A 23,984-nucleotide genomic window follows, 5' to 3' on the forward strand; every position below is an offset into this window, starting at 1 on the left:
TGTGTTGAAGGCTGTACTTTGACCTATAATTGCACCTTTTATAGATTATGACATGGACGTAGAGGTGTCTCATTGGCACTTATACCCAAATTTTTTTTTGGTATTGTATTTCAGTTTTATAACATTTGGTTGTTGCAATATTAGAGAATGGAAACCAATTTGGAGATGTACATGACAGATTAGAAGAGGACAGGACTTACAAGGGAAACACTTAATGCCCTTCACCTAGAGGTGGGGGCATAAAACACCATCAAGATTATATGTGGATTGATGTGCAGACAGATAGATGGACTTGCAAGGGTTAACTAATATGTCACTCTGTTGCAGGGGCATTGTTTGTTTGGTTCTTGTATATATTTTGTATGGCATTAAAAATATGACAAGTTACCTCATTTATATTTACTATAAACAAACTTCACATGATTTCTATGACAATTTCAAGATGATTCCACATCTAATTAGCACAATACTATTCTTACAATATATACAAATATTATGGTCAGTTCTTAAATGTTTGAATACAAGTTGCATTGCAGTGCTTCAACAGTCCTAGTTTATATATTCTAGATATTATCTACTTTTAAAAAGTGTATCCCAACTGGTGTAAACAGATCTTTTTGAGCCATACTCATTCTAGAATATATCTAGATTTAAAGCATTATTATTTATATCTTTAAAAGCATCAGATGCTAGTTACAAAGTTGAGCAAAGGAAAAATAAAACTTAAACATTTGTCCAAATTCATTAATAACAAATTTAAAACAAATCCCAGACCAAGTTATTGATTTTAAAAGTATTCTATATTCTCTAATTTCTATACCTTCTTGTTATCAAAATGCATACCGGTATCTCTTTACCTTAACTAGTACACAAACTGGTAAATGACATCACAAAGGTAAAAGCAATTTATTAATTATTCCTTTTAAGGAACAGCTCAGTGAATCTTTATATTTGTAAATAATTATATTTAATAAAAAAATATCAGAGTTGTAACATTATATATTTATTTGTGTTTATTTATTAAGGAAAAAAACATTCTATTGGTATGGAAAAAGTTAACAATTGCTGAAAATTACATTAAGTCAGGTCATTCGATGTAAATTTTGTAAAAATAAAAAACAGCAAAAAGTTAAATCTATATTTTATATTTTTTTTATTTTTTCACCCCATTTATTAGAACTTCTATCTATTGTTATAGAAGCCATGTTGATATGATGGTAATGGATAATCTCCAAACAATATTTGGTTGTACAATTTATGACTGCATGACAGATTTTTGTGGAAACTATATAATGGTTAAAGCTCAAAAATTCGTTAACGGAGTTAGCTTAAAACTTAAAGCTATTTCACATAATTTGAGGAACACATGAAAATGAGATACCAATTGCTAATCAACAGTGTTTTAAGTGGAGTGATGCCCAATAACCTACAAAACACACTGTCTCGTATGTAAATAATCTTATTTGTGATAGTTGCTATAGCAATAGTTGACATTGCTGATAATAATATGTGAGAACTAATCCCTGCACTTGCTAAAAGTCAAATGCAGACAACTGTAAAATTGGTTAATTGAAAGTCATAAAAAACATATCAAAATGGTGATAGATTTTTTCAATAAAATGTCAGAAATTTTCTAATACCTCAAATATAAGAAAAATAAGCATGGTGTTTTTATATATTTCGTGTATTTACATTTATAACTACATTCTAATACAAAACCAACCTAATAATAATAAGATAAAGCTTCATTATACCATTTATAGATGTATAAATATAATATCTGGTTAAAATGCTAGATGTTAAATTCATTTACACTTTCATGATGATATTAAAGACTATAACGATCTGATTTACATTCATGTTTTGTCATTAAAAATAAAACCAATTCAACAACATTGTTACATATTAATGAGACAGCTTAATATTAAAATACAGTATTTGTATTCATTCAATGCTTGAGAATCACTATGCAATTGAAGGCCCAGTTCGATTTATTCAACTACTGTTTTGTCAAACTTTTTAATAGCCATATTTTTCGAACAGGGTAAAATAATGCCTCTAGTTTATTACAGCCCTGAATATTTCTATTGAACTAGAAGTAACCAACAAAGTTTCAGTTGAAATGAACATTAAATATTCTCATGAATCAAACTACCATCATAAATGTTTTACAGAGACTCTCATTGAATTTCATAGATTTTCTCACCAGTCTACATTAACATTTGTAAAATACAAAGGGAGACAACTGTAAATAATATAAAAGAGGAAGGCATTTAACCCAAAACCAATGGTAATGACAGAGAGGACCTCAAAGATTCATTTGGTTTTACTAGTTATTCCCCAACTAAGCCAAATTAATTATCTTAGGAAAGATAGCAAACAACAATTTGTATACATCTTTAGGGTAGAGACCCATATATGGATTCATTTGATCTGGAAGACAGAGAATTGACACATAAAAACAGGTGCCCTCATTAAATGTTTTCATATCTAACTATAAAGGACTTTTAGTTGTCTATCGTAAATGTTGTACTATATAGTTTAGGTACTTCTTTTTAACTAATCTTAATTGAAAACAATCCTTTTAACTTAATTGAGATTCAAAAAGGACAGTTGAGATAAAGAAAAAAAATGATAAACCCATAAGATATTCATGTGCCTATCTTATCAGTATGATAAAAATACAAAGATTTGGTGTTAATGAGACAAATATCTATTAAAGACCAAAGATATAAAAAACATATCACTGTATTATGTTCAACTATAAGAGGAAAACAACTGAACAACAGAAACACTGAAGTGCAACAAAAACAAACGACAACACACATAGACACGGGCTATTAGATAACAACTGCTAATTAAAGACAGTAAATGTAGTTTTCACTAACCTAAAAATGTAATTGTCATCTTTTTTATCATGAAAAGAGTTCATTCATATTAGTACATGTTTTGGTAAGTGCATTAGGAGCAGTGTCCTAGCTAGCCGAAATTAAGGGACACAGGTCACCTCTGTCCTTAATACTCCTCATAGTCCTGTCATAGGCATTATTGTTTTTTGAATAATATATAAATATGTTCAATGCAAAAATTATCTTTGAATTACCAATACTAAAAAAGCTTTTTACAATCCCATAATATATGTACTAAATATTGAGAAAACTAATTAAACCTGATTTTATTCTTCCAATATTTTATCTCAAAATGTGATCTAGTTGTCCCTTTTTAGACAACAAACCCAAACTAACGCACTCATTTCCAAACTTGGCACCTCTACGATTATTTACTAGCTAGAACACTGTTTTGTGCATGAGAAATAGTCCCTTGAAAGTGTCTTTGCCTTGATTGTTATCGGTCAGTACTACAAGTACCTATAAATATTAAATATTTACATTAAAGCACCTACATCTAAATCATTTCTATTAATATAACAATACACAGTTCATGACTGATAATGTTCAACAGTTGTACTAAATGAACCAATCAACAAGAGGATTTGGACATATACATTTTATCTGTACCAATATCTGATATGAAGCTAGAGATCTTATCTGGCATTTCCTTCTTATAATACCATAATACTAATATCCTCCAAAGAAATTGAAAAGTTTATCACAAATGGAAAATATTTCACAAATCCCTCAAGCTTTTTCCCTTTACAATGCATTTCTGCTACATTATACAACAAAATATCATTCTGGTCTATGAAACATTCATAATTTTCAACATCACATTTTCATACAAAAACAATCATTCCTATAAACTTACATTCATAAAATACCAAATATGATCTATACAAATACAAAGATCAATTAATTTAAAAGGTCTTAAAGTTTAACATTTCTTAAGGCGACCAAAGCACTATCAAATAAATATTCAGAACTTGTTTTACAAATTGATAAAAGCAAACATCAGAAGTATGTCTTGCTCAATTGAAATGTCCACCACTTGTTATAAGCATTCTGATTGGTTGTTTACCACTTGTTAATTCCAAATATTCTCACACCATGTAACTGTGGGAGTTTTGGTATAACTCCTAATCCAAGGGCTCCAAGATTGAAGATAAAATGTACTGTGTCATACTTGGTATAGAAACTTGCAAGAAAAAATCTGAAAATATCATTTGAATAAAGTTATTATCATTTCTGCAAGATAACAAACTTGACAATTACACACATAATGGTGATTAACAGCTTTAATTGATTCATATCATTCTATCTCATTCTGAAAAAGTAGTCAACATTGACTTAAAACATTTTAAACTTTATTTCAATAAATATAGATTCTAGCACTGCATCGAGTGTGATACTGTTACGGTACATTATTATAACTCAAGACAGTTCAATTTTTCAAATCTAAAATGTGAGGCTTGAGCGTTTTAAATAATTAAAATTTAACTGTAGAGGATGGATAAATATCATATTGCACCAGGAATCTGTTTTGCTAATGATTTTTAGACGATATGCAGACTATTTTCATCGATCCTTTTTTTCGAATGACCTGCAAAAAGATTTTCAATCTTTCAATGCAACGTTACCAGGCATGGCCGCCTTGTTACATGACATCAAAATAGGAATTTCAGATGAAAGCAAGAAAATTTGACTCCATAATCAAATTTTGACCAATGAAGAACTGAGATCAAACTGAGATCAAACGAACCACACGTTGTTAAATAAAAATAATCAACAGGTCAGGATAAGGATGAAGCGATTAAGAAAAAGTGAAAGTGTGAGCTACTGCTCACTGATGATACCCCTTACAAATATTTTGATTAACAGGAAGTTTTTGAGTGATGAATCTGAAAACGCATCACACGGTATAGCTGACTTATAAACCCTGAAACAAAATTTCAGAAATCCTAGTTTTGTAGTTCCTGAGAAAAATGTGACAAAATTTTCAATTTGGCTATCATGTGTAAAATGATTCAAGTGTTCGGTAAACAGGAATTTGTTGAGTGATGAACTTGAAAATGCCTCACACAATATATCAGACTTATATAAAACCTGAAACTAAATTTCAGAAATCCTTATGATGTAGTTCCTGAGAAAAAATATTAATGGGATAGATTGACGGTACGACTGACGGACGTATGGAAGGAGGGACGGACAACAGACAGACAGAGGTAAAACAGTATACCACACTTTTTAAAAGCAGGGGTTAAGCAGGGATATAATTAGAGAAATTTATTTCATTAAAATCTTGGTAATTGATACAGGCCCTGACAACAATTTTACTGGCCTGGGTCCTAGGGCTGCAGCCCCTTGTGGTTAATCGTTGACTTGTCAAGGCACAAGGCTTCATTCTAAACGTGTTTCTGCTTCAAACACAACTGTATCTAATCTGATCAAAAAGTATTTATAACTGATATTAGCATCAATACTTACAAAACTATAGGCACAATAGTTAAAAATTTTCTTGTTGGTGTAAACTGTTGTCCACAATCAATCTGTTCCCAGGTTGTCTGTGATCTTGCTTTCCCCTGTTCTGGGGTGCCAAATGGGGTTCCTTTTGTATTGTGCAACATTATATAAGTAAACTGAAAAAATATGGTAAAATTCTTTGACAACAACTGTGATCATGAAACTTCAGATCAACTCTTTTTTCTCTAAGAGAGCTACCCCAAATCTTAATAAAAAATAAGAACATGTGGTATGAGTGCCAATGATACAACTCTCCATCCAAGTCAAAATTTGTAAATGTAAACTATTATAGGTCAAAGTACAGCTTCAACACAGAGCCTTGGCTCACACTGAACATTATGGATGTTTGCTAGTCATGTTTTGGAATTTTTGTCATATTTTTTGGAATCCTCTGGTTTTATCCATTTAAATGCCTTAAAAAGTTGCCCATTGACTCCCATTTTTCTTTTATAAATCATTTGCATGTATAGTTATAAGCCATTTGTAAAAGTCTTACAAAATCTTTGTTATTTTTTAATAGTTTTTGAGAACTTAAACTTGTCAATGATAAAGCTAAGAAAAGTCAAGAGAGAATATTTTTCTCGCCAAAATTCAATGGCTATTATCTTGAAAACAAGCACATTGACCTTTATTTTTTTTTTTTGCTCTTTTGGTTCATTTAATACTCCCCTAGCAATATATACTAGTGTTATGAAAAGCTTGTTATCTTAAAACTGAGTAGCGAACCACATTAAGGGGGTTCACCGGTATAAATCTTTTTTTTTTTAATATAGGATTTCGCTATATTTTTCTATAAATGTAATTTATCATATACTTAATAGAAAAATAAAATAAAAAATTGGGGTCCCCATTCATTTAAGCTCATAATCTGCCTTTGAAAGAAGCATACATTTTAGAAAAAGTTCTTTTTTTCAGTTGAACTAATAGGAGAAATAGAGATAATATCGAAATAAAATAGAAATAAATTACAGAAATCGCTCAAATTTTACAATAGCTAAGTGTACAGCATATTTGAAAAAAATAATAAAAAATATAGGTCACCGGTGAGTGAAAAAAGATATTTCAAAATTAATGCAAAAAAATGGCATTTTTGCACCAAAGGGAGATAATTTGGAACTTTTTCAATGATATATAAATGTTAAAAGTCATTTGAGGCCATCTACAAATTCCTTGTTTTGGATAATTTTTGTACCATATGATAAACTAAAAGTAACAACTGATAAAATAATAAATAAAATTTGTAATGAAAAAAAAAGTTTAAATTTTTTCTGTAATTTTTGTACCCTCCAGCCTCCTAAAGTGCATTTGTTTCAGAACAACAAATCTAGATTTCACTGTGAAGAGATTTGTCATACTATTAGGTAGAATGAAGATTTTTCTTGTTTAACTATCTACTTATATATATAACAGCTTTCAAGATAATAACCAATAACTGAGAAATTTTTATTTCAGTGGATATACTGAAGTTGGGGAGTCTGATTTGTCTGAAAATTATCTAGCTACCTTAATAGATCTTGACCTTTTGACCGTTTTATCCCAGTCAGTTTTGCTCTAATGGATTTAATTGTTGCTACACAATCCAGTAACTGAATGTTACCCCTTTCTTCTATTTTGTACACATGAGAGCGCTAACAAGGCCGGACAGTATTTCTATGTCCCCTGTAAGGTGTTGCATGGGGGACAAACCTCATTCAAGGGTAATAACTCCATTAAATTGCAAATTTCCATATATCCAAGTTAATTGTAGATTTTATGTTGCCGATCATTTCTTATTCTACTACTTGAAGATTTTATCTGTCTGCTATAATTTATGCAAAATATCATTTTGGTAACTTGACTTTTTTGTAGATTTTGTATTTGCATAGATCTTCTTTAAAAATTCTCTCTCTCTCTACTATAGTAAGTGTCAAAAATGCAAAAAAGGTCAAAATCATCATTCACACGCAATAACTGCTATTTATTATTAAACTAGGTCAATTGAAACAACCTCTGATAGATGAAACACGTTTGACATAAGAATGTAGTTCAATCATCTTTTAAACTTCTTCATTTTAGTTTAAATAGAGTATTGATTATACATATGTTTTGCCTCATTGATATCTGAACACATGCAGTTAAAAACTTAGAATGTTTGTATACCAGTAATTATAAAATTTTGTTTATTTTTCACTGTGCAATATGATTATAAATCTGCAAATTGGTACAGACTATCAAATATTAATTCATCAAAGAAGATTTCTATTTACACAATGCATTTCATTCACAGTATATAATAAAAGATTTCTACTTCTGATTGATAATTTTGTTTGCTAACTCTTATATTTCTCATTACCATATTTACCATCAGTGTTGGAGGGTATTTAGCATTTAAAATAGTTTCCCACAGAACAAACTGTGTGACTATTCGTTCGCATAAGAATACATATAGGGGTATAAAAGTATGTACACTAGTTATCTGATATAATTGTCTACTTATTTATAACTGGCTCAATGAATTCAACTGTTGAATTCACTGCCAGTTATTTCAACATCACAACAATTGTGCTTGAGGCAAATTATATGGTTGATCAGTGGATAATTGGTTGGTATTTGTATCCATCTCTAAATTGAATATACATGTCTATTGAAACATTTTCATCCTTTTTAAACATGGAAATCATACTTGGAACACTGACTTAGGACAGGCAGTTTGAGCATAAACATGGTTTTTAACCGAGCAAGACTTGTGTGACAGTAAATTCAGTTCCAGTTTATACAATATTGAATAATTTACAAAATAAAAAAAGAGGGGATAAATTGAAGTAGTATACATAAATAAAATTTGTCATAACTTACTGCACTGTGGAATAAACATGTGACTGTCCATGCCAGAGCTGTTGAGAAGAACGGCATACTCAATAATAAGAAATGACAGAACAACACGATTATAGTGTATGTTATCCAGAACCCACGAGTACCAAAGTACACATGTGTGGGATTTTCTTCACTTGTTGCTGTTCCTATATTCATGATTGTTTATCTGAAATGAAAACAAACAAAATTTAATTTAACAGATATATTTATATAGAAAAAACATCAAATTAAGATGTACAAGTACTCTTACCTCCTGATGTACCAGTATAAATCTTGTTACAAAACAGGAAGTAAGATCATATCATTACATAATTAAAACCTCTGTAAAACATGTATGACATTTACAAAATTAATGCTACAAATTATATACCATGAAATTGACATTGATATTGATAGAATTAGCAATATACATCAAAAACAAAGCTCAATATACTTACAATTTCTACTGATGCATATAATGTCAATTTGGAATACAAAGTTAATAAATAAATCAACATTTTACATTAATTCTTAATGCCAACTTACAATACAAAGAAAAGAAGGATCACAATTTCTATTAATTCTTAATGCCAACTTACAATACAAAGTAAAAATAATGCATTTCTACTACTACATGTATAATAAAAATTATAGTTTTCCTATAATAAAAATTATAATTCTCCTTCGATATCAAGTTTATAACCTGACAAAATTTTAAAGACAATTTCACAGGTATATATACTTAAGTGTCTACATGTAAATAAGTTTTATGGTCTATGACACAGCAAGGTGGTTAAAAGGAATCATCAACATGATCAATATCTTCACAACAGCATGGAATTATCTCTTTATCTAAACTTAGAAACATAAAAAAAAAAAAAAAATTATCAGCAAAAACGATTTTCAATAAAATTGATAACTTGAGTATGCAAGATTCAATATAAAGGTGGTTTTGATTACTAATCATTTTCTTTACTGCAACCTATCCTAATATACCTAGAATCAATAAGTTGTAATATTAAACCAATATTTCAGAACTATTGATCATTAATAAAAATTCTTCACAAGTATCCTTTGACAACGATTTTTAAAATAATTTTCTTTTCATTAACTTGATCAAATGATAGTAATTTGTACTTACATAACTTAGTAATTTTATTCAAAATATCCTGCCAGGAAAGGCTACAGGAGTATACAGCTATTATATATAACCCCTTGTTTTCCTTTGTTATTTTTTTATTTCTTTAAAGTATTATTTGAAAAACATGATATGTACATGTATGTATTTGTATGATCAAAGTTAAACATCAATCTTTTCTGATCTTTGTAGAATAACTATGGATTTTATTTGACTTTCATAATCCTATTTTGATTTACTGATCCTTACTTTTGATCACCTTGACACACAAATGGATTTTATTTGACTTTTTTAATTCTATTTTGATTTACTGATCCTTACTTTTCATCACCTTGATACACAAATGGATTTTATTTGACTTTATTAATCCTATTTTGATTGATTGAGGTACACTGTTTACTACCTAAGTACAAAAAGGCTGTATATGGCATTGAAATTATTTTGAAAAATTATAAGCATTAAGCATATAATTATATGATCTCTTTGTTCTCCTTACTTCAAAAACCTCTATGAATTTTAGTGCCCTTATAGTCCTTCAAGTCTTCTAGAAGTCTCAGCATTCCAGTATATCAAAGAAATTTTTTAACATCTATGTTGAACTAGGACATTATAAGTCACCATACCGGACTCAATTACAGTAAACATGGTAAAAGTTCATTAATAAAACTAGTACTGGAAAATCATACTCAATAATGCCTGGAATCTCCTGCCTACAGATTTTTATTGACTGTAAAATTCATGCAAATGAATATAAATGCTACATGCAAGCATTTTTACTCTTAAGAACTTTGGATGAGACTAATTATTATAGGTATGTTCCAGACCATATGAGTATTTGGACCATACACATACCTATTGATAACTTTTTTTTGATAATGTAAAATGTAAACATGGTAAAATACAAACCAAATCTGATGTTATTTGCCTGAGGACTTCCTTGTATGGAAGTACACATACTTCAATGATACCTCCTGTACACTACATAAACACTTGGATGGGTCATATGATTGATATTTCTATTTATAAAGTTAACAACAGTTGTTTATATGACTTCTATTATAAATAGATATACTTAAGAAGACCTTGGTAGTACTAATTCTATGACTTCTCTATACAACATGTATTTATTTCCTTTAATACCGACTGTCGACAAAGCATAGCTATAACATCACTGGAGACATAAATACACATGCATGATACCGGTACATGCTTTATCAACAATGATCAAGAGTTGATTTATTTCCCCATTCCAAAAACATAACATGAAACTAACTGAGTGCACCTTGATTGGCTTTGTCTTTTACCTCTGTTCCTGTTTAAAGGATAAAATCTTTGAGTAAAAATGATCTGAATTGTGCTTTTGAAATCAATCTTCTTTGTCTTCTACTTTGAACAGGTTGGGCACAAGTCAGAAAATGTTGGATACGTGAATTCCCTGCTTTCAGGGAAGCTCCCTGATTTCTGGTGTAAACAAGACCAGTTTAATTGTGTTTTATTTTTCCATTTATGGCATGAAATTTACAAAAGGGCACGTTTTACGTTATAACTGCATCAGTTGAATTTGTAAATACTTAAAGTATTTTAGGAACAACAAAACATATAATTGAAGCCTTGTTTTTTCTAGAACTTGAAAAAACATACAAATCTTTTGTTTAGGAATTAATTGACCAAGCTGCATGATCCAAGTGCAACTGAACATATTAAACTGAATTATTTTCACTTCTATTGAAAATTTTTATTCATTAAATTTGAATTCCCAACTGGCAAGTCATTAACATATCATTTTGTCATCTCAAAATTGATGATCAAGGTATGAATTAGTTAACACAGGAATTGTTTTGTTGTGAGTTATGCATCAAATTAGACTTGACATAAGCTTGATTTTTAACTAATTTAACACTTATTTTCATTAAACATTGTTATCACATGAAGAATGTGTGCTTTTGTAGATTTCATACCATAAAATAAATATGAAAAAGGAGGTCCCTGTATACTGTTTTTAACACCAGAAAACTGGGGTGTACTATGAATACCCCACTTTTCTTGACTTATCTTACCTGTTGAATTTTGTAAAAATTCAATATAGAAAAATTATATCAAGAAAAAAAAAAAAAAAATAATTTGCCTACCTACCTACCCATACCCTGATAACCTCAGTCGGGGAGGGGAAACAAAGATATTTTTAATGCTGGCCTAAGGGGTAGCAACCCAACAACATGATTTCCAATTCATCTGAAAATTTCAGGGCAGATAGATCTTGACTGGATAAACAATTTTTACCAGGTCAGATTTGCTCTAAATGCTTTGGTTTCAGAGTTATAAGCCAAAATCTATATTTCACCCCTATGTTCTATTTTTAGCCCTGACAGGCTGGCGGGTCAAGAGACACATTTTTAAACTACATACCCTAATGATGATTGTGGACAAGTTTGGTTAAATTTGCCTTAGCAGTTTCAGAGGAGAAGATTTTTGTAAAAGATTATAAAAATTTACGAAAAATTGTTAAAAATTGACTATAAAGGGCAATAACTCCTTAAGGGGTCAATTGACCATTTTGATCACGTTGACTTATTTGTAGATCTTACTTTGTTGAACATTATTGCTGTTCACAGTTTACCTCTTTCTATAATAATATTCAAGATAATAACCAAAAACAGCAAAATTTCCATAAAATTACCAATTTAGGGACAGCAACCAAACTACCGGTTCTCCGATTCATCTGAAAATTTCAGGGCAGATAGATCTTGGCTGGATAAACAATTATAACCCTGTCAGATTTGCTCTAAATGCTTTGGTTTCAGAGATATAAGCCAAAAGCTACATTTTACCCCTATGTTCTATTTTTAGCCATGGTGGCCATCTTGGTTGGTTGGCTGGGTCACCGGACACATTTTTTAAACTAGATACCCCAATGATGATTGTGGCCAAGTTTGGTTTAATTTGACCCAGTTGTTTCAGAGGAGAAGATTTTTGTAAAAGTTAACAATGACGGACGCAAAGTGATGAGAAAAGCTCACTTTGGGCCAGGTGAGCTAAAAAAGAGTAAAGTGCAATACCATACGACAGAGCCGAGGGCTAGTTTAATAACAACCATTTAATAATATTTATTGCATACAAATTACGAATCAGAACAAAAAGGCATCATATATATACTAGTATTTTAATACACACAATCATTTGTAAATCAATCAATCTCTTAATGCATGATACAAAAGATCAAGTAGCATGGACATGATGGATGTAAAAATTAATGTGACCTATGGAGTAGAACCTGTCGTGCCGAATGATTTAACCACCAAATCACACAAAACACTTAACCTAAACGGCATCTATGGGCAGACAATTCAGAAGAAAATAATTTCATTCTAGTTCATAAAATCAACAGACTGAAATTATATATATTTTTATGATTGTAGCAATAACATAAACTAGTTTTAAATAAAATATCAAACATCGGTCCAATTACATGTAGGCAGGCTGGTTTTCCAGATCTATAAAATAAATCGAACGTATAGAAATTTGGGGTCAATCAAATATTACTAAGGTTGATATTTTAAACTCTTTGGAAGTAATATATTTTGGAAATTTTGGGAAACCATTTTGAAATCAAAATAAATATCTGCTCACCTCAAATGGAATTGTATCTATTTCAATTGGATAATTTCTTTTGGATATTTTTGGAAATATTATGAATCACAAGCACAACTAGAGGCTCTCAAGAGCCTGTGGCGCTCACCTGTTACTGTATTTACTGATGTCGGCCACCTTGGTTGGTAGGCGGGGTCATTTGACACTTTTTTTAAATAGATACCTTAGTAATGATTGTGGCCAAGTTTGGTTAAATTTGGCCCATAGTTTTAGAAAAGAAGATTTTTGTACAAGTTACAAAAAAGACGAAAAGTTGTTCAATATTGACTATAAAGGGCAATAACTCCTTAAGGGGTCCTCTAACAATTTTGATCATGTTGATTTATTTGTTGATCTTACTTTGCTGAACATTATTGCTGTTTACAGTTTATCTCTATCTATAATAGTATTCAAGATAATAACCAAAAACTGCAAAATTTCCTTAAAATTACCAATTTTAGGGCAGCAACCCAACAACGGGTTGTCAGATTCATCTGAAAATTTGTGAGGGGATAGATCTTATTCTGGTGGACATTTAAATCTTGAAAGATTTGCCCTAAATGTCTTAGTTTCAAACATATAAAGCAAAAACTGCATTTTACCACTATGTTCTAATTTTAGCCATGTCGGCCATTTTGATTGGTAGGCGGGGTCATCGGACACATTTTTTAAACTAAAAACCACAATAATAATTGTGGCCAAGTAGTTTCAGAGAAGAAGATTTTTGTACAAGTTACAAAAAATGACGAAAAGTTGTTAAAAATTTACTACAAAGGGCAATAACTCCTTAAGGTTTAACTCCGTCAGATTTGCTCTAAATGCTTTGGCTTCAAAGATATAAGCCAAAATATACATTTTACCCTTGTGTTCTATTTTTAGCCATGGCGGCCATCTTGGTTGGATGGCCAGGTCATCGGACACATTTTTTAAACTAGATACCCCAAGGATGATTGTGTCCAAGTTTGGATAAATTTGGCCCAGTAGTTTCAGAGGAGAAGGTTTTTGTAAAAGTTTACAGACGACGGACGACGGACGCCGGACGACAGACGACGGACGCCAAGTGATGAGAAAAGCTCACTTGACCTTTTAGGTCAGGTGAGCTAAAAAAGGTAAGACTTTTAAACTATGCAAAAATTTCAAAAAGGCAATGAAGATTTTATGCCAAACTTGGGTTTAAAGTTCCCCTCAGAATTCTCTCTCAAAGTCAAGACGAAAAAGTTCGACTTCAGCATTATGATGCATAGGAAGGCATCACAGAAAAAATTTATTAAAATAACCTTTCAAGACGTCATAAATATTTGGACTAGGGATGCGGTAGTGTTTGTGTCCCCATAATTAGGGACAAGCAGAAAATAAATATTCTTGCCCTGGTCTGAGTGAAAATAAATTTCATGTATCTGGTTGACTTCAAGTAAAGTTGGAATTATTATTAATGAATTAAGTCTGACCTCATCAAATTTGCATGCCACATTGTGCAGCCCTCAAAGTAGCTTCTGAAATGAAGTTGCCAACTGGCCACCAGACATGAAAATTTAGTGGCCAACTCAAAATTTCAGTGGTCAAGAAATAATTTCAGGTGGCCTACATTTTCTTTCTAGCTAAAAAAAACCCTTGTGAAATAAGTGTAGTAATTTTTCGTTTTGTATTTTTATGCTGTCGAGGGTAAAAAATAGTTTGTATAAATCAACTGTAAAATAACCACATGATTATTTAATTTTATTACATTGTACATGCTTTAAAACAATTGCTACATTAAGTGGTAGTCTGAAGCCCCAGTCTAGTATAATTCTCATCTTGTGCAGAAGCAATGGTGATTCCCCATTGGTCAAGTGAACACCTGAAATTGTTTGCCAAATAGTAGCTGGTATTTGATTGAAACAATGAGAACAAGTTACAAAATTGTTGCCAAACTTTGTTTCATCTGTTTATTGACAAAGTCCAAATAAGGCTCAACCATGTGCTTTCAATAAACACAAGCTATAAATGCCAATCAGGTTTTCTTTGTAATAGTCAAAGTTGTGACTGAGGCTGTGCTAAAATACGGCAACAGGACAAAATTTCGGAAAAATTACAGTAGCCAGGTCTTCAATTTCTATAGCCCATATGGCGACCAGTTATGAATGTTTAGTCGCCGATCAGCTTTTAAAGTCGCCCAGGCGAACATTTCAGTAAATTAAATTGAGGGCTGTTGTGACGTCACAAATTCCATTGAAAAAACATGTATAATATGATTTCATAGACATATGACGTATAAAACATAGTCCTTTAACCCTTTCCTCCATAATGACGCTTTTTGATGCACCCCCTTCACTCCATAATGACGCCTTTTGACGCTTGTGTAGAGCCTCAGTTGAAACGTCTTATCTAGGAAAAATCTTTATCAGACCTAATAAAATTTGTATCTAATATAACTAGAGGCTCTAAAGATCCTGTGTCGCTCACCTTGGTCTATGTGAATATTAAACAAAGGACGCAGATGGATTCATGACAAAATTGTGTTTTGGTGATGGTGATGTGTTTGTAAATCTTACTTTACTGAACATTCTTGCTGCTTACAATTATCTCTATCTATAATGAACTTGGCCCAGTAGTTTCAGAAGAGAAGATTTTTGTAAAAGATAACTAAGATTTACGAATAATGGTTAAAAATTGAATATAAAGGGCAATAACTCCTAAAGGGGTCAACTGACCATTTCAGTCATGTTGACTTATTTGTAAATCTTACTTTGCTGAACATTATTGCTGTTTACAGTTTATCTCTATCTATAATAATATTCAAGATAATAACCAAAAACAGCAAAATTTCCTTAAAATTACCAATTCAGGGGCAGCAACCCAACAACAGGTTGTCCGATTCATCTGAAAATTTCAGGGCAGATAGATCTTGACCTGATAATCAATTTTACTTCTGTCAGATTTGCTCTAAATGCTTTGGTTTTTGAGTTATAAGCCAAAAACTGCATTTTACCCCTATGTTCTATTTTTAGCCATGGCGGCCATCTTGGATGGTTGGCTGGGTCACGCCACACATTTTTTAAACTAGATACCCCAAGGATGATTGTGGCCAAGTTTGGTTTAATTTGACCCAGTAGTTTCAGAGGAGAAGATTTTTGTAAAAGTTAACGACGACAGACGACGACGACGGACGCCAAGTGATGAGAAAAGCTCACTTGGCCCTTTGGGCCAGGTGAGCTAAAAAGGATATTCAAGAGAATATCTGACTGGAATTTCATTGATGAAATATTCCTTTTCGCAATGCATTGATACTTTAAACCTGATGATTTTTTTTTAATTGAAAAAATCCTATGCAAATCAGGTATGTGTAAAAAAAAATGTCAATGGAGGAAAGGGATAATGAGGTAACACTTGCTTCATATTAATATGTCCGTGACTAAATGAAGATTTGGGTTACTAAATTATATGTCCTTATGACAGCAATATAAATTTGAAGAGGCAGTCATTATTTAGTACAAGAATTTGTATAGACTAGTGACAAAATACAAATCCTTGTTTAGTCGTAAAAAATATATATGTGAAGGGTATTTTCATAACAAGCTTTTTTTCTTCTATCATGCAGAAAACAAATGAAAGGATTCAGTTTTCAGTTGTAATTTAAAAATATTAAAAGAAGAACAAAAGGCATTGTGTTCTTCTTTGATTTTCTTCCCTCAGGATTCTGCCATGAGTCAAATGAGTGGTCCAACACATGAATAATGAGTCAGTATTGTCTATTGATTTCATTTAAAAAAGAAACACTAAAAATTAAAGCCTTTAAAAAAAGATTGGGTGACTTACTCAATTAACCATGGCAAACATAAACCAAATCCTTAGAAGCTGAAAATTATTGTTTTATGCCACCTTGTACACTAAGTCTAATGACAATATTGTTACCGGAAATACATGTACAATATATCAATCAACGCATGCGGAAATAATTGACCTAAGCCTCGGAATTTATCGTTGTGTCAGACGAAAAATCTTTAAGACCGAAATTGTTTTCTATAAGAAGAATCCGCGGGAAATGTCGACTTTAGCAGCTCTAAATCCTTCAACAATTCGGTTGTTAGGGGGCACTCAAGTGATCACTTCAGTATTTAGTGTTGTAAAGGAGTTGATAGAAAATGCACTGGATGCTGGTGCATCAACAATTGATATTAGACTGGTTAGTGCTCTGTGACTGTGTACTAAAGTTTTACTTCAGACATAAATTAGTCATAAAAGTCACAAATAAAATAAGTATTCCCCCTGAGATTACTATTACTCAAATTCCCACCATGACGTCATGTAACATTATCTAAAATACTTTTTTATCAAGACTGAATAGAGGTCCTTTCCACTGATTCTCGTTCAAACTGCTAACTTTACACGACTAATAGCTGTGATGGTAGTAAGTGTTTGCCGTGGGTGCTCTCCCTTCTGTATGTTAACCCTAAGTAAATGGTAATGTCCACAGGCACTTAATATTGTCTCTGAAAAAAATGACTTGGGTACAGTATTCAACAATCATGACAATAGATTAAAATTAAAGACACCAAAGAAAATGTTAAATATATATTGGCGGTTTATGCAACCCAGCATGGGGGGATGAGTAGTCAAATTGGCATATTGTCTCTGAAAAAAATGACTTGGGTACAGTATTCAACAATAGATTAAAATTAAAGACACCAAAGAAAATGTTAAATATATTGGCGGTTTATGCAACCCAGCATGGGGGGACGAGTAGTCAAATTGGCATTTGTAGGCTACGGGTCCCTGCATTTGGTTTTATACAGAAATGTCATAAGATCTGGAATAAAACGTAAAATATACAGGGATTTATCAGTAATGCAGGGATTTTGTGAGTTCGGTGAAAAGAAGGGCAAATAATATTTTTAAATTGTATTTACCGGTATTGGATAATAATACATTATAAACATTGCAAATTAGATGCACACTGAAGGAATAAAACTGTAGTTAGGCCCTGTAAAAGAAAATATGATAAAATTTAGAAACTATTTGATTAAATGTAAATGTTCATTAAAAGAATAAAAATTCGATGAATTTGTAAAAAAAAAGCTCTGTGCAAACTAGTGTATGAAAATATTTTAAAAAAAATGCAGAACAGAAAAAGAAAATTAAAAATATCCAAAACCACTGAAAATAAAGCTTGAGTGAATACATAAATTAAAGAAGCAATTAATAAGTATTATATCTTTATATCATGAATGGTTTACACTAGAAAGAAAAAGTATTCAACAGAAGTTGCATAAAAAAAACTTGACTAAGGAATGAATCGTGGCAAATTTGATTTAAAACTATAACTTTAAAAAATTGTTTTTGGGATACAATTGCTTTCAAGCAATCTGTAGACTTATACCATTGGCGCAGGACAATGCCCTCACGTCAACTGTTTTATTCTAAACATTAAGGACCATCTCAGATTCTTATGATTGTCTTGGTTTAAAAAGGTAAAAACAAACAAAGGGATTGAACTTAAACAACTTTCTTATAATGTTTTTTTCATAATCTTCATGTTTGATATTTCCCTTGACTGATATACATGTTTTTAACAACACGGAAAATCAGAATTATTAAGCAGTATTTATATTTAGTGTTTTTATAAATTTAGAAACACGTCAGAGGGAATTCCCCAGTTGTGATAAAAATGCGAGAGTTCTCTGAATTCCGATAAATCTATTTCTGTCAATGAAGTGGAGTTTTACTTGTATGTCACTGTTATTAAACTGATATTTGATATTGTACTTCCATAAAAAAAATAGAGAACCATCTAGGTTTAATATACGTTCTTACTACAGGGTTTGTTTAGGTAATTATGGGTGCAAGCAACAGTTTTTGGGATACGATTGCTTTCAAGCAATCTGTAGACTTATACCGGTGGCTCAGAGCATTGCCCTCACGTCAATCGTTTTATTCTAAACATTAAGGAACATCTCAGATTCTTATGATTGTCTTGCTTTAAAAGGTAAAAACAAACAAAGGGATTGAACTTTAACAACTTTCCTATAATGTTCTTTTCATAATCTTCATGTTTGATAATTCCCTTGACTTATATGCGTGTTTTTAACAACACGGAAAATCAGAATTAAGCTGTATTTATATTTAGTGTTTTTATAAATTTAGAAACACAAAGGGAATTTCCAGTTTTGATAAAATGCGAGAGTTCTCTGAATTCCGATGAATCTATTTCTGTCATATAAGAACTGAAGTGGAGTTTTTCTTATATGTAACCGTTATGAAACTGATATTTGAGATTGTACTTCCATAAAGAAATAGAGAACCATCTAGGTCGTTTAATAAACATTTAATATACGTTCTTGCTCAAGGGTTTGTTTTGGAATTATGCGCATGCGTATTGTTTCTTGACTTCAAGGGGTTTATAGATTCAATGGTTGCTCTGGATTCCCCACTCAATTAACTAATTTATAACTCATGGGATCTTTTCTATGTATGTCTGCTATTGAGAGTTATTGTTGTCAAAATTAATGTAATCCGCATCGTAGAACACACCTTCAGGCGAAATGGAGTCTTCCATATTATCGTTTCAAGTTGTCTCCCTTCCGGAAGACACTTCCATGAATTCTGAATCTTTCTGTCAATAAACGTCGTATTATATTAAAAACGATTGCAATTTAAACCGAGGAATGTGTACGGAAAGGAGTCATGATCACTGACCCAAAGGAAATTAAATATTTAAAGAGTTAGAAATGGGGTTCCTCCTAGAATTAACGTAGGAAAATAGGTGATAAGATACCTTCTCTCACTCTGAGTCTCAGTGACTGCTGTCAGAGACATATAAATACATGTCTCTGCTGCTGTGGAAAGTAAACTTGGAATTGATAGTACAAAAATAAAACACAATAGGCCTAATTACATTGTTCATACACTTTTATCCGGGATTGGCTATTTTGTAACTATTTTACATGTGCAGTTGAATTAGTTTTGAAAATAATATTATACAGCTACATGTATACATGTGTCAATGAAACAACGGTAATTGTATCCCTCAGAGCAATCTGCTCTTTGATTAGATTCATCCCTTAACAACTTCCTGTAAAGCTTGTAGTTTTATCGGTCTGGGTATCATTAGTGAGCAGTAGCTTGCAGATTCACTTGTTCTTTTGTTCTTCTCATACTGCATGTTTGGACCAGAACTTTATTATCTTTTGGCATTAACTCTACACTCTCCCAAGGACGATATGATATGAAGTGGAGTTTTTCTTATATGTAACCGTTATGAAACTGATATTTGAGATTGTACTTCCATAAAGAAATAGAGAACCATCTAGGTCATTTAATAAACATTTAATATATGTTCTTGCTCCACGGTTTGTTTCGGAAATTATGTGCATGCGTATAGTTTTCTTGACTTCAAGGGGTTTTCGATTGAATGATTGCTCTGGATTCCCCACTCAATTAATTAATTTTTAACTCATGGGATCTTTTCTATGTATGTCTGCTATTGAAGGTTATTGTTGTTGCATAATTTTAAATCATATGCATCATTTAAATTAAAATAAATAGTCCACATCGTAGAACACCCCTTCAGGCGGCGAAATGGAGTCTTCCATATCATCGTTTCGAGTTGTCTCCCTTCCTGAAGTAACTTCTGTGAATTCTAAATCAAAACAATACGTCGAGTATTAGCTCGTTCTGTCAATAAAGTGTATTATATTAACGTAGGAAAATAGGTGATAAGATACGAAGTGAAATACCTTCTCTCACTCTTGAGTCTCAGTGACTGCTGTGGAAAGTAAACTTGGAATTAATAGTACAAAAATAAAACACAATAGGCCTAATTACATTGTTCATACACTTTTATCCGGGATTGGCTATTTTGTAACTATTTTACATGTGCAGTTGAATTAGTTTTGAAAATAATATTATCCAGCTACATGTATACATGTGTCAATGAAACAACAGCAATTGTATCCCTCAGAGCAATCTGCTCTTTGATTTTCTATGAGGTCATATTTTGAGGGACCATGTATAAGTGACCCTTAGTGGTGGACTGATTAATAAAGATACTTGTATAAAACTAGATATCACTGGAATCAGAATGTTCTCTAGTTTATAATGGAATAAAAAAAAAGTGTACTTTTAATGGTATAAAAAAGTTTTTTCCAGAGAAACTGGGAAAAACATTGCCTGATTTAAGCTTAAAAAACCTGAAATCAGGTCATGTGCACACCCCTGAAGACATGATACCTGCACATTTTTCATAATCAAAATTGTATGAATTTCATAGATTTTTACCTGGTCTTTTAAAAAATTCATGCTTCAGGGTACGTTCGCCTGCTTCGAAAAGAGCTACAGCGGCTGCAAATAAGTTTTCAATTTTCACTGCCAAAAAAACAGACTGTTTACAGTGTTGTCTCCCCTCAAAACATGTATATTTAATCTAATTGTTTAAATTAGTTTAATCATTCAACCTGCTTTAATTGAAGTTAATTGACATATCTTTACAACCAAATACAAAAAACATGATACTTTTTCACCAATTATGTTGATAAAAAGGGACTTCCCTCCATGTCTATTTTTAGCTGGGGAATAACCCCTAGTTTTTTATACGAAACTGTTTATAGCACCCTATGCGCATGCATATAGTTTTCTTGACTTCAAGGGGTATTAGATTAAATGGTTGCTCTGGATTCCCCACTCAATTGATTAATTTATAACTCATCATGCTCATGGGATCCTTTCTGTGTATGTCTGCTATTGAGGGTTATTGCTGTTGCATATAATTTTAAATCATATGCATCATTTAAATTAAAATAAATGTAGTCCACATCGTAATGGTTTAACTTCAACACCCCTTCAGGCGAAATGGAGTCTTCCATATTATCGTTTCGAGTTGTCTCCCTTCCGGAAGTCACTTCTGTGAATTCTGAATCAAAACAACACGTTGAGAAAAATTAACTCGTTCTGTCGATAAACGTCGTATTATATTAAAAACAATCGCAATTTAAACCGAGAAATGTGTACGGAAAGGAGTCATGATCACTGACCCAAAGGAAATTAAATATTTAAAGAGTTAGGAATGGGGTGAATTATAGTTATCCCGTACCATTGTAAACTCGTACCAACGTCAACTTGTACCACTAAAAAAAACCTCGTACCAATGCAAACTCGTACCACTGCTAACTCGTGCCAACTTATTTAAATGCATTTAAATGGTGTTTAATGATGAATATATACATGATATACGTTACTTTCACTCAATACCTCTTTTAGTTAGTGAAATGTATATAGTTTGAAAACACAATGAACAATTTGTAGCTAATGTTCCTTGTCTATTGGATAGAAAATACCGTGGCAGATGTAGATTATTAAAGTATTATCAGATAAGATACGAAGTGAAATACTTCTCCCACTCTGAGTCTCAGTGACTGCTGTGGAAAGTAAACTTGGAATTGATAGTACAAAAATAAAACACAATAGGCGTAAGTACATTGTTCATACACTTTTAACCGGGATTGGCTATTTTGTAACCATTCAGATTACGTAAATTACATTTTACATGTGCAGTTGAATTAGTTTTGAAAATAATATTATCCAGCTACATGTATACATGTGTCAATGAAAACAATGGCAATCGTATCCCTCAGAGCAATCTGCTCTTTGATTGTTAAGATACCTTGTATTAGGCCTTTTTCTTGTCAAATTTGTTTGAAATTATCCGCCTACAGGAAAAATTCAGTCTTTCAAACTTTAATTCTTCTTTAATTTTTCTGTTTCAAGGTCTTTTTTTTCTCTATTAAAAGCTGCAAATTGATTCAGAGTTTCTTATACATGTATACAATTAAAAATAGATATTTGACTGGTATAAGATTTGAACAAGTTAGTTATAAGTTTTAAATGTCTTCCCACACATAAATCACAATCTCCCATTTTTAGAATATTTATTAACACTGAGAGAAAAACTGTTCAGTTACTATATATTTATTTCATATATAACGTCATAACAAACCTCTATTGTTATGATACTTTTGGCGAACCACACAACCGCAAAATTTGTACTTTACTGTTTGATTTCATGTATAATATTGTCCTGAAGACGCCACCCTTGTTGGCGAAACATGTCGACCAGAAAAAACCCTTACATGCGGTAATTGATGGGTGTTGTTGCCTTTATTGTTTTAATTTATATATTTATTTATAAAACTTGAGTTTGGGTTCTGAGTATTAATCAATTTGTGATAATTTCCATGTATATTTCATGTTTCATTCCTGATCCGATGGCATTTGGATGCGGGGATGAGTAGCCTACGAATGTCAATTTGACTACTTGCCTTTTATATTCTACAGGTTATCCTTGTTAATCCAGTAAATTAGGACTAATTGATAACTGTAGGGTATTTGCTACCATTTCAATTTGTATTCAACTTCTCTAATCATTTCATTACCAAGAGTTGCACATTGTTATCAATTCTATTACAATTTACTATGAGCATGATTAATTGTATCAATGGTATTCAATCAAATAATCTCATCAATCTAGGAGCTACTGAATTTTACTCCTACTAGACTTTTATTTCAGAAATAATTAGATCCTTCTTGTACGGGACACTACTCTTGATATTTATCTCATTATAGACATAGAAAAAAGTATTTGAGCGTCACTGATAAGTCTTTTGTAGACGAAACACGCGTCTGGCGTATATACAAAATTTAGTCCTGGTATCTACAATGTATGATGAGTTTATTTGCATGGATTCTCTCTAAAGGAAAAATTCAAGAAAATTATTCAAGACATGGCTTAGATAGCTTTTTATGGTGCATTTTTGTTCAAGGAAAAATAAGTATGTAATAGTTCAGAAATATGACTGCAAAACTAGTAACCACTATACTCAAACTGTTTGATATCAATTTTAAGGTGAAAAAAACTACTTAATTTTCGATTTTTCCTTTAGAAGATAATTTTTTGGGGATCAATTCAGTCAATCAAATGATTTACCTTTGTTTCACTTTCA

General features: G+C 31.6%; 2 protein-coding genes across 4 annotated transcripts in view; one reads left to right on the plus strand and one right to left on the minus strand.

Moving 5' to 3' along the window:
• Positions 1-384: 384 nt before the first annotated feature.
• Positions 385-16,923, minus strand: LOC143064987 (ORM1-like protein 1). Of its 2 annotated transcripts, none has more exons than XM_076238242.1 (4): positions 16,810-16,923; positions 8,253-8,436; positions 5,382-5,533; positions 385-4,107 (listed from the first exon to the last, which is right to left on the minus strand). In XM_076238242.1, the coding sequence occupies exons 2-4, from the start codon at positions 8,424-8,426 to the stop codon at positions 3,972-3,974; spliced, it is 462 nt and encodes a 153-aa protein (XP_076094357.1). In that variant the 5' UTR covers positions 8,427-8,436; positions 16,810-16,923; the 3' UTR covers positions 385-3,971. The 2 variants fall into 2 exon arrangements, with proteins under 2 accessions (XP_076094357.1, XP_076094358.1); XM_076238243.1 differs by lacking the exon at positions 16,810-16,923 and adding an exon at positions 10,294-10,352.
• Positions 16,905-23,984, plus strand: part of LOC143064986 (PMS1 protein homolog 1-like) — a 32,682-nt gene continuing 25,602 nt past the window's right edge. For both annotated transcript variants that reach the window (XM_076238240.1, XM_076238241.1), the window contains exon 1: positions 16,905-17,176. In XM_076238240.1, the coding sequence (XP_076094355.1) occupies positions 17,036-17,176 (141 nt within the window). In that variant the 5' untranslated portion in view covers positions 16,905-17,035. The remainder of the gene's footprint in view (positions 17,177-23,984) is intronic.

This window comes from Mytilus galloprovincialis, chromosome 2, assembly GCF_965363235.1.
Source record: "Mytilus galloprovincialis chromosome 2, xbMytGall1.hap1.1, whole genome shotgun sequence".
NCBI classification, from domain to species: domain Eukaryota; kingdom Metazoa; phylum Mollusca; class Bivalvia; order Mytilida; family Mytilidae; genus Mytilus; species Mytilus galloprovincialis.